A 12,204-nucleotide genomic window follows, 5' to 3' on the forward strand; every position below is an offset into this window, starting at 1 on the left:
TGACGATGGCACACACACTTCCGAACTGGTAGGGAAGGTAAGTAGATTTCACCCTAGCTGCATGTGACTGGACAGCTAATACGGCTCTACAAGACTGTAAACTTTTAATATTATGTGATATATATACATGGCCCAAGACAATTCCTCTTCGCTCAATGAGGCCCAGGCAAGCCAAAAAGGTTGATGTCCATGAACTAACATAAATAACGAATGATTTTAAGTCAAGGACTACTTGTCTTCGTAGACCATTTGAAGTTACAGCGGCACTGAAAAAAGTAACATGATCGTTTTTCTGCGGCAAGAAATGTCGTAAAATGGGGCAAAACTCACTTCATTACCGTCTTGCTTAGCGATGGAAATTTTTGGCTTTAATTGTGGTAATAAGTCAAGGGCTACCTGTACTTAGCTGTTCTCAGACACTCAACAGAGACTTCTCCACTTGAAAGGAGAAATCTTTTAATATATGCAATTCACATCAGCAAAAAATTGCATAATAACTGGTAAAGCAAGTGATGAGAACAGGGGTGGAACTCATGCATATGTACACCTCATGCAGGACATAAATATATACATACATTTAATAAAATATGTAATGCAGATTTGTTTTTTTATTGTGGCTCCTTCTAATTCCCCAAAGCCCATTTTTTACAGAAGTGTGGAACTCAAGCCAAGTCTTCAAGAGCAAGTGAGTAATGGACTATTCATAGACTGCATGAAGTAATGACTTCTGGAGAACATGACTTCATGCAGACTCCATCATTCCCCACCCTTTATTTCCAGCTCAAGACTTCTGCTATAACTGTGCCTGCCTCATACCAGAGCAGATGGGGGCTGAACGGGTGTGTACGGCAAAGAATTATTCCATGGATGCATGGAAAAATGCAAAGGGGAAGATTTTATTAACACGGCACTGGAGAGCTTGTTCCTGAAGGCGAGGCCATGCTGAACTGATATACAAACCAAAGATATGTTATGATCAAACAAGGCAAAGGTTAGGCTATAGCAATGCAAAAATGTGATTCCCCAAATAGTCGTGTTATATATTCCTTGATGTAACCTCTGCCTAAGAACATAAATGTTTGATAAAAACATTTCATATATATGGAACTTATATGTCACCAAAAATCATGCCGATATTAATCAGCACTTTATATATAACTCCAAAATTGGAGACGAGGGGAGGAAATAAAATAGGAAGTGTTTGAGCTAAATCTCGGTGAATTAAAGTACCTCATAGAAATAGCTTCCTAATGCATTTGTAACTGGGAAGAAAACCTCTGAAATGAGATTTTTTTTTTTTAAAAAAAAAATCACATTCTCTTCTCATGACAAAGCTGAGAGAAGTTAAATACTTGGAAAAGAGGCTATAAATCTATCATGGGTAAGCAAAATCTGTATCTACTGAAGAAGGCAGAAAAATTCTCACAACTCCAATAAATGTCCATTTTACAGAACAAGGAATAACTTCTATTCTAACCTCCTATCACCGTTGCCTTTTTCTAAGCCCCAAAGTTTTACCCCCTTTTATCAACCTGCCATGGAATCTCATGGGATTCAAAACCCCTACTGAGGTTTTTATATTTATTTATATATATATAAATATATAATTATAATTATACATACACATACTATGTAGGTATAGATATATAGGAATAAACTATAAATTACTATTATTATACTATGTTTAAATAACGTATAAGGTGTTAGGAATATATTATTATATTATCATTAGTATATTATGTATTAATATTTATTATTTATTTATTTTTATTTATTTATTTATTTATTTATTTATTTATTTATTTATTTATTTATTTTAATAATTAATAATGTTGGAAGATGCTTGGGACCAGTGATGTCATATATATGTCCAATGTTTTTAATTTTGAACTACTAATAAAAAAAACTTTTTTAAAAAAAACAAAAACAAAAAAATCCGAAATTCCTACTGAGAATACTTCTGAACTCTCAAAATATCACTGTGGTCCCTCAGAATATAGAATTAGGCCTATTGACTGATGAAATAAAAAGTTAAAAGTTAAAAAGCGCAGAGAAACTTAGATGTCTATTTCCACTTGACAGCACTAATGCAGTATTGGTCAGTTCAATCATAGCTGTAAGAATTATAGCTCAAACCTCCAGGAAGCCTGAGAGATAGCAAAAGGCCAGGCTAAATTTTAGATCAAGGGTGTCCAACCTTAGCAACTTAGAGACTTGAACCAAGGGGAGACATGACAGCAGCGTTCCAATATTCGAAGGGCTGCCACAAAGAAGAGAAAGGCAACCTATTTTCCAAAGCATCAGAAGGCAAGGCAAGAAACAACAGATGGAAACTAATCAAAGAGAGATCCAACCTAGGAGAAATTTCCTGACAGTGAGAACAATCAATCAGTGGAACAGCTTGCCTTCAGAAGTTGTGGGTGCTCTATCACTGGAGGCTTTTGAGGAGACTAGACACAGCCACCTGTCTGAAATGGTATGAGGTCTCCTGCTTGAACAGGGGGCTGGACTAGAAGACCTTCAAGGTCCCTTCCAACTCTAGTGGTTCAGCATCGCTGGCTGGAGGAATTCTGGGAGTTGGAATCCACAAGGTTGGACACCCCATTGTTCTATCTAGATAGTTTTCTTCTTCATCCCAACCAGAAAGCCCCACCCAGAATGGAAAAGGTCCAGAAGGAAATCTACAGCGTCTTCCGGGTGCTGGGATGAAGAATGCTGCCTTCCGATCGTCTTCTCATTCCAACGCCATTCTTGGAAGACTCAACTTCAATCCCTTTCTTGGAAGACTCAACCCACCTAAGCCCCCTCCCAGGATTTCCAGCCCTGGCTTACACTTTTGCTTTTCCCTTTTTAAGAGAGAGTCTGGCTTTTCATTCATTTTTATGGCTTGTTTATGTTTTATTCTGAGCCGTCCAGGGTCACATCTGGGGGATATAAATACAATGCAAACTATTTACTAAGTCTGCACTATTAACCTTCTCATCGTTCCCACCACCCATCTCCTTCCACTTATGACTGTATGACTGTAGCTTTGTTGCTTGTATCCTTACAATTTATATTGATATTGTTTCCTGATTGCTTATTTGTTCTCTATGACTATCATTAAGTGTTGTACCTTATGATTCTTGATGAACGTATTTTATTCTCCTTATGTACACTGAGAGCATATGCACCAAGACAAATTCCTTGTGTGTCCAATCACACTTGGCCAATAAAGAATTCTATTCTATTCTATTCTATTCATAAAGAAACGATGAAGGAACCAGAGGTGGGTTTCAGCAAGTTCTGACCAGTTCTGGAGAACCGGTAGAAGAAATTTTGAGTAGTTCGGAGAACCAGTAGTAAAAACTCTGACTGGCTCCACCCCCATCTATTCTCTGCCTCCCAAATCCCAGCTGATTGGGAGGAAACAGGGATTTTGCAGTAACCTTCCCCTGGATTGGGGAGGGAATGGAGATTTTACAGTATCCTTCCCCTGCCACGCCCACCAAGCCACACCCACAGAACCGGTAGTAAAAAAATTTGAAACCCACCACTGGAAGGAACTGAAGTGTATTATAGAAAACTCTTTGCATTTGTGGGTGGGGGGGTTGGACTAGATGACCTACAGGGTTCCTTCCAACTCTGTTAATCTCTGTTAATCATACACGCATTCAAGCCTTAGCAGTTGGTGGGGGGGCTTCCAAGGGGTCATCGAAGCCCACCTGAACCCTCTCTCAGTGGGGTAAGAAGGAAGCCCAGACCCCGGGGGCGGAAGGGGGGCTGCGGGACCCTTTCCTCGCGCCCCTTTTCTAGGGAGCGCCCCCAACTTCTTGCAAGCCCTTCGGGCGGGCAGCTCCGAGCAGAACCTCCCGGCCTCGATGGGGCAGGCGGGGTGGAGAAAGCCCGACCGGAGGCGGGAAGGAGGGCACCAGGGTGGGGGTCGTCCATCCCACACACCACCGCCCGGGCGTAGGACTACAACGCCCATCCGCCACCGCGGGGAAGGAGGCAGGAGGGCGATTTCCTACCTCCCCCCCCGCACCACCACCACCACCACCACCACCACCACCACCACCCGGCGAAACAAGCCGATGCCCTCAATGAGGAGCCTCTTTATACCTTGACGAAGAGTTCTATGAGGGGCTCCTTGCCGTCGCCCACCTCCTTCATGCCGTTGACCGGCACCGAGAGCGCCATGCCGACCACCCGCACAGGAACCGTCCCTCACCAGGCTCGGATCGGCTCCCTCTCCGGGTTTACGGGTCACTCGGGATGACAGGGAGGAAAAGAAAAAGAAAAAAAAAACCCAGAGCCGTTCGCTCGCTCTCTTTCCCTCACTCCCTCACCTCACCTCACCAAGCCCTCACGCGCGACTGACGGGACGCTTTCAACACACCGACTATTTATACCAAAGGGGCGTGGCCCCAAGAAGGGGGGCGGGATTCGGAGAGAACGGCGAGATTGTTTTTTTTTTTTAAACTGGAAAGATGCCGCCCAAAGAGCAAGGATGGGAGGGGCTTAAGCGGGAGACAAGGGCGGCTCGACGATACCTACCAGCCGGGCGCCGCTGTGAGGAAAGGAACCTCGCGCTCTCGATGCGAGTGGGCGCGGACTGAGGTGGGCGTGGTTTGAGGTGGGAAGGGCGGGGCTGTATCGACTCCCGCCTTTTTGGCTTTCCTTACTCCAGATGAGGGAGAAGAGGAACGGTGGCTCTGATTGGTTGATCTTAAGACACGCCTCCCGATTTTGGCTGGCTAAGTGATGCGGAGGACGACTTGTAAGTACAAAGTTCTGAGCAAGAGGCTAGTCCCTGTCGAGTTTCGATTGTTTTGATACCTGTTCCGATTCTGTAAAACCTTTCAGTGTGGCGAGGTGTCTTAAATTCAGTGACAGGTATTTTATTTTTATTTATTTTTTAAAAAATATTGTATTAATTTTTCAATAAACACAAAACCAAAAACATACATACAAAAATACAAAAAAAAATAATACAATAGATACAAAAAAAAGAGAAAGAAAGAAAGGGGAAAAAAGAATATTTTTTATGCAGAACTGTGCCCATTTACAAAACGTATCCCTATAAAATACTTATGCTCTATATATTTTACTTCATCAAATTTTGTTATGTCTGAGCCTGTTTCATCTTTCTCTTTTTAATCCATTTGTACCATTTCTCCCATGATACATAATACTCCGAGTCTGTCATTCCTTTCAATTCCAATGTTAGTTTGTCCATTTCAGCCCAGTGTCAGGTATTTTAAATGCACCCAATTAAAAAAAAAAATCAACGCACTGCAAAGCATAAGAAGTGCATCTGTCTAGCATGAACATTTTCCGGTGGATTTTGATGAAATGAATAGAAACATACCTTTCTCTCTTTGCTACTTTTTAAACAGTTCAGTAGTTTTTAATCCTGTATTGGTGGTCGGTTTCAAATTTTTTTACTACAGGTTCAGTGGGTGTGGCTTGGTGGGTGTGGCAGGGGAAGGATACTGTAAAATCTCCATTCCCTCCTGATCAGCTGGGACTCCGGAGGCAGAGAATGGATGGGGGTGGGGCCAGTCAGAGATGGTATTTACCGGTTCTCCAAACTACTCAAAATTTCCACTACCGGTTCTCCAGAACTGGTCAGAACCTGCTGAAACCCACCTCTGTCCTGTATGATCTTTTCTTCAATAAAAAATTTATTAAAAAACATGCACAAGGCACTGTTTCCAGGCACTTCCAAATAAGCTTAAAATTGGTGACATTTTCAGCCTCTTATCAAAACATTTGGTCCTCAGCCAGACAGTAGCCCCATCATAATCACTCAGCACTCCACCACTAATCTATTTTTTTTCTCTCTGCAAGGTACTGATTCCTAATAGCTATTTCTAGCCAAATACATCAGCAACTTCCTCTTCCAGTTCCCCAGACACTGATTTCCCAATGCCAGAATCAAATCAGGCATGAGTCTGTGATCTGTTGCCTGATGTCTTTGCTTAAATTTGTTTGTGTGCTGTGGACTGTTGGAAAGAGAATTAATTTAGTCCCCAGTTCCACACACGTTCATTTTAATTTTAAATTATTTTAATTATAATTTTCAATTAGTCAAATTAATAAATAAGGCATGTCCAACCTGTGACCCACAGGCTGCCACTGGAACAGCTCATAACGCAGCCCCACAGTTATAATAAAAAGTATTAAACAATAAAGGAAGCTTGTTATTTATGTATATTAACTATATTACCATATATATTTCATATGTGGCCCAAGACAATTCCTCTTCACTCAGTGCAGCCCAGGCAAAGCCAAAATATTGGACACCCATGTACTAAATAATAAAATTGATGTCATTAATTTAATTAATATTGGTGAAATTAATTTTAAATTAATACCTAAATAAAATTAATATTAATCAATATTGATTTAATTCATTTCATTCATTTACAGTGGTCAAATTAATTAAATTCATACAATTAATAAAGACATGTAGATGTGTGGAAATGTGATCCTAGACTTCATCAACTGAATTGTAGAACCCGGATCAAAAGGGATCACTGTTCTGCTCTGTTCTGAATTGGTCCAACCACACCCAGAATGATTACATCCTTTTAAGCAGGACATTAACACATGAAGGATGTCAAGATTTTAAAAGGCATGGATGGAAAAACTGACTATATTTAGCCTGAGAAGAGAAGACTGGGGTGGAGACACATTTTTAAGTAGCTGAAGGCTTATCATGTGCAAGGCGAGACAGAATGGTTCATTGTTCCAGCGAACAGGACGAGAAACAATAGGGCCAAATTATAAAGAAATAGATTTCATCAGAATATCAAGAAAAGCATAGGGATTCCTCAGCATTGTTTTAACTCTCTCTTAGACCCTCTAACACAGGGGTGTCAAACTCGATTGCATTGAGGGCCGCATCAGGGTTGTGTTTGACCTTGGGGAGCTGGGGTGGGCGTGGCCAGGGTGAGCGTGGCCAGCTCAACGTCACTCGTGTCGGGGACGCCTGTGGTGGCCCGAACACTCTGCCAGCAAAAACGGAGCTTGGGAGTGCTGCCTGTGGCACTCCCAAGCTCCGTTTTCGCTGGCAGAGGCACCACGGGCCGGTCCTTCCTGTTTCCAGGGCAGTTCCATGGGCCAGATTTAAGCACCCTGCAGGCCGGATGCGTCCCCTGAGCCTTGAGTTTGACACCCCTGCTGTAACAGAAAGAACTGTTAAAAAAGACACTGTAATAATAGATTGCATTGACCAAACCGGTTGGACTAATCAGTGTTTCTCAAGCTTGGCAACTTTAAGATGGGTGGATCAATTCCCAGCATTACCCAGCCATTATGCAAAAGGAGGTGAAGGCCATATTGGTTGGGAATTCTGGGGGCTGAAGTCCACCCCTTTTAAAATTGCCAAAGTTGAGAAACCTCGACTAGAGATTTTCAATGATATACAGTAGGCTTATACTGTTCTGCAATTTTACATGAGGCTAAAGCTTGCTCCTGGGGAGGAAAGCTATGGCAAATCTAGACAGCATTCTAAAAAGCAGAGACATCACCCTGCCAAAAAAAGTGTGTATAGTCAAGGCTATGGTTTTCCCAGTTGCAATGTATGGCTGTGAAAGTTGGACCATAAGAAAGGTTGAGCACCAAAGAATGGAGGCCTTTGAACTCTGGTGCTGGAGAAGACTCCTGCGAGTCCCTTGGATTGTAAGGCGATCAAACCGGTCAGTCCTAGAAGAGATCAACCCTGACTGCTCTTTAGAAGGCCAGATCCTGAAGAGGAAACTCAAATACTTTGGCCCACCTAATGAGAAGGAAGGACTCACTGGAGAAGAGCCTAATGCTGGGAAAGATTGAGGGCAAAAGAAGAAGGGGATGACAGAGAAGGAGGTGGCTGGATGGAGTCACTGAAGCTTAAATGGACTCCAGAGGATTGTAGAGGACAGGAAGGCCTGGAGGAACATTGTCCATGGGGTCACGATGGGTTGGACACGACTTCACGACTAATAACAACAAAAGCTTTTTGATGTTTCATGGAGCTTCAGAGAGAGTTAAACATGCATTTGTCCGCTCATCAACCGTTGGTGCCCAAAGCTAGTGTAAAGACAGATACAAAGAGGGCATTGTCTCACCTCTTCCTTGTTTGAGGCAAACTCTAGCATCGTAGCTCACTAAAGATCTAAACTCATAGAAGTATTGAGGAAGGTTTTCGAAAGTAGACCCAACATTATTCTTTTAAAAATTGCTAGGAAAATCTTTGCATTAAAACTGCAACCGACAAATAAGGATGGTTCATATTAAAGAGTTACCGCATTACAATAAACATCTTGCTGGACACTTGAGTGTTGCAAAAATACCTCTAAATGTGAAGCTCCTTATGGAGTAGGAACAGAGCCCATTTTTTATACTTCAGCCTATTGTGTAGACCAGGGCTCTGCAACCTTAAACACTCAAAGAGCCATTTGGACTCGTTTCCCACAGAAAACACCGGGAGCCACAAAACATGGGTGGGTGTGGCCAACTCAACGTCACTCACTTCCACAAGTCACATGACCCCCCCCAGCCACACCTACTCAGTCGGTCATTAGGGCAGAGAATCAGTTGTTAAAAAACACCAGGAACCACAAAAACCTTTTGACATCTCCCCCCTCCCCCTTCTCTCTCTCCCTCTCTCTGTATCTCTCTGCCTCTGCCCTTCTCCATCCCCTGCCGTCTCCCTTACCTTTTCAGGCCAGGCAAGGAGTGACTGGGAAGGGAGGGCTAGGGGCAGGGCCAGCCAGTGGTGGGATCACCCGACAGGGAGCCACAGCGGAGGGCCCAAAGAGCCGCATGAGGCTCTGGAGCCACAGGTTGCTGACATCCGGTGTAGACTGCCCCATGTTGCTCTTTGTGATAAATTGGCAATAGTTTCTTCTCTTTTTTAAAAAAAAAGTATGCACACACGTTGATAAGATCTTATCACTTAATGAGAAAGCCAATGATTTTCTGAAGTAAAAAAAAATATTTTTCACCTCAAATTGCAGAAATGCTTGAAATGGCTGCGAGCAGCTCCTTGGGACCGAACATTCGTGGAGTTACCTTGGAAGAATCAGATGTACATAATGCCTGCACAGGTAGTCCTCGACTTACAGCCTTGCATTGAGTGACCATTTGAAGTTATAATTGCACCAGAGAAAGGTAACTTGCAATTGGTCCTCATACTTACAACTGTGAGTATCCCATTAGTCACATATTAAAATTCGGGTGCTTGGCAACTGGCATGTATGGACGACAGTTGCAGTGTCCTGTGATCATGTGATCTCCATTTACCACCTTCTAGTCAGCTTCTGACAAGCAAAGTCACTAGGAGAAGTCCGATCCATGGCCGTGTGATTCACTTAACAACGGCTGTGATTTGCTTAACAATTGTGCAAAAAGGGTTATAAAATTGGGTGCAACTCACTTAACCCTCGTCTTGTTTAGCAACAGAAATTCTGGTCCCAATTGTGGTCATAAGTCAAAGGCTTATATATGCGAACATAGCTTTCCCAGCTAAACTTCTGTGTGTCTGTATTCAATGATCCCCTTTCAAACTTGAATGGACCAGTGTTCCACTGAAACGTTCTTACGCGTGTGCCAAACATGTAGTGTGAGCGAAGGGTGAGCTGGCCTGAGGTCAGCCTACGACAAGATGCTTTCCAGGGCTGTTCAGCATCTGAATTTGGACGCCTCTTCCCTCTGAACAGTCCTTGAGCTGCCATTTCTAGCTGCAGCTTCCCCTGCCAAACCTCTATAACTGAGCACACAATACCAGAATTCAAAAACGAGTCACCCCGAAATACAGATAATATCGAGGGCAGGCTTGGCATATTTTTTACTACAGGGTCTGCATTGTGAGCGTCATGATCTGGGATTAAATTCTGCTCTCATTTTTTGTGAGTTTGCATTTTCCTGTTCCCTGCTGGCTTCCCTTTCCTCCTTCTCTCTACTGGCTAAAATTGATGTTTTCCCTCTCCTTTTTCATTTCCTTCTTTTCATTTGCTTTTTCCTGTTCCCTGCTGGCTTCCCTTTCCTCCTTCTCTCTACTGGCTAAAATCGATGTTTTCCCTCTCCTTTTTCATTTCCTTCTTTTCATTTGCTTTTTCCCTCTGGTTGGATTGCCTCTTCCTTCCCAGGTTGTTACGTAACGCGGTTTATTCAATAAACAGCTTTCCACGAACCAGTGCTTAGCTTCTTCTCCCTGTGCATCATTATGTGCAATCCAATTATGTTTCCCATTTCACAATATGTATCTTTGTTTCTGTATGTATGGGTGTGTATACAGTCCTTGATTTACAACCATTGGTTTAGCAACTGCTGTTACAGCACTGAAAAAAGTAACTTACAACTCCTACCCTCAAAACTCTATAGAGCACTGCACACCAGAACAGCTAGACACAAGTTTTTTCCCAAATGCCATCACTCTGCTAAATAATTCCCTCAACACTGTCAAACTATTTACTAAGTCTGCACTACTATTAATCTTCTCGTTCCCACCACCCTCTCCTTCCACTTATGACTGTATGACTGTAATTTTGTTGCTTGTATCCTTTCGATTTATATTGATAGTTTCCCGATTGCTTATTTGTACCCTATGGCTGTCATTAAGTGTTGTACTTTATGATTCTTGATGAACGTATCTTTTCTTTTATGTACACTGAGAGCATATTTCCTTGTGTGTCCAATCACACTTGGGCAATAAAAAATTCAATTCAATTCTATTCTATTCTATTCTATTCTATTCTATTCTATTCTATTCTATTATTTCTATTTCTATTTTATTCTATTCTTACAACTGGGTCTTTGCACTTACCACCATTGTAGCATCCCCACAGTCACGTGATCAAAATTCAAGCACTTGAGAATCTTGCATGTATTTATGAAGGTTGAGACACACCGGAGTCATGTGACTGCCATTTCCAACCTTCCCTGCAAACTTCCAACCGTCAATGGGGAAAGCCAGTTTCTTCACATGAACCATTTAACAACTGCAGTGATTCGTTTAATAACTCATTGGCATTCTCCAGTCTCAAGAGACTATGGTATCGTGCTCTGGAAAGAGGTCCTGAAACAGCATCTAATGTGACTAAAAAGGCCATGTTTAATAACTAACCATGGGAATAAAGGTCATAAAATCAGGTGCAACTCACTTAACTAACACCTTGCTTAGCAATGGAAATCCTGTCCCCAACTGTGGTCATAGTCAAGAACCATCTGTATTCAAGTGAAAAAATGCAGCTGCTTTCACTTGATCCAGTCCACCCTCTAGTGATCATCAGCTGTCACTGCTTAACACTGTGTTTCTCAACCTTGGTAGCTTGAAGATGGGTGGACTTCAACTCCCAGAATCCCCTAGCCAGCAGTGCTGGCTGGGGGATTCTGGGAGTTGAAGTCCACTCATCTTCAAGCTACCAAGGTTGAGAAACACTGGCTTAACACAAGAGTGTTAAGAAGGTACATAAAAATGATAACGAAAGTCCAGGGCCCCAATGGAAAAAAAAGAGAAATTAGGCAATCTTCTAAGTACTAAGAAACTAAGTACTTTCAAGAAACATTGGATGTTACGGTATCAGCATGCTGATAATTTAGGGAATTGAAACCAAAAAGAACTAGAATAACATATTGAAAAGGACTCACTAAAGTAACCCTACCTCAAAGTTTCCCAAAATACCAGTGTCTGATTTTTGTCTATCAAGTTAGTTTTCTCACCAATAAAGATGAATATTTGTAGCTCAGGCTTGAAATGTTATTTCTCAGTACCAGAACCGTTTCTTGCAGCCTAGGACTAGATACTTTTTAGAATATTTGATTGCCAAGCCTAGCTTTTAAGAGGTTGACATTCAAAATTTTGTGGAATAGTTTATACAAACACAATTATGCAAGTCATTTGATCCCAATCAACCTGGGGTCTCCAGGCCCACCCAAAAAACCTTGAGGGGGGGAAGATAACTTTAGCATTCAAAATCAGTGATACTGGCTTCTATCTCTGAACAAGCCACTCATGAGAACAAACTAAGGCTTATGTTTTTGATTTGGGACATATGTCCAAGTTCTTTAGCCACTTTTAACCTACAAAGGACACATGGAAGTGATCCAGAAGCATACAGATAATAAAGTCCTATAACTCAAGTATTTTAGTTTGATGAAAAAGAAGAGCCATTTTGGGGCTAAATCAGGAAACTGAAAGATGTGAAGAGGGGACTGGCAGATGGTTAGAGAGATAAG

At 42.1% G+C, this 12,204-nt stretch overlaps 1 protein-coding gene across 2 annotated transcripts in view; it reads right to left on the reverse strand.

Moving 5' to 3' along the window:
* The window catches only part of CLIC4 (CLIC family member 4), a 63,889-nt gene extending 59,293 nt beyond the window's left edge, over nt 1–4,596 (reverse strand). The window contains exon 1 of one of the 2 annotated variants that reach the window (XR_015729446.1): nt 4,102–4,558. Coding sequence is in view for 1 of the 2 variants with exons in the window: in XM_034413489.3 (XP_034269380.1) it covers nt 4,102–4,179 (78 nt within the window). In the remaining variant the exon portion in view is untranslated. Of the gene's footprint in view, nt 1–4,101 lie in introns of both variants that reach the window. The other variant, XM_034413489.3, reaches the window with a different exon arrangement.
* Nucleotides 4,597–12,204: the final 7,608 nt, after the last annotated feature.

This window comes from Pantherophis guttatus, chromosome 10, assembly GCF_059756535.1.
Source record: "Pantherophis guttatus breed Tessera chromosome 10, ASM5975653v1, whole genome shotgun sequence".
Lineage (NCBI taxonomy): Eukaryota > Metazoa > Chordata > Lepidosauria > Squamata > Colubridae > Pantherophis > Pantherophis guttatus.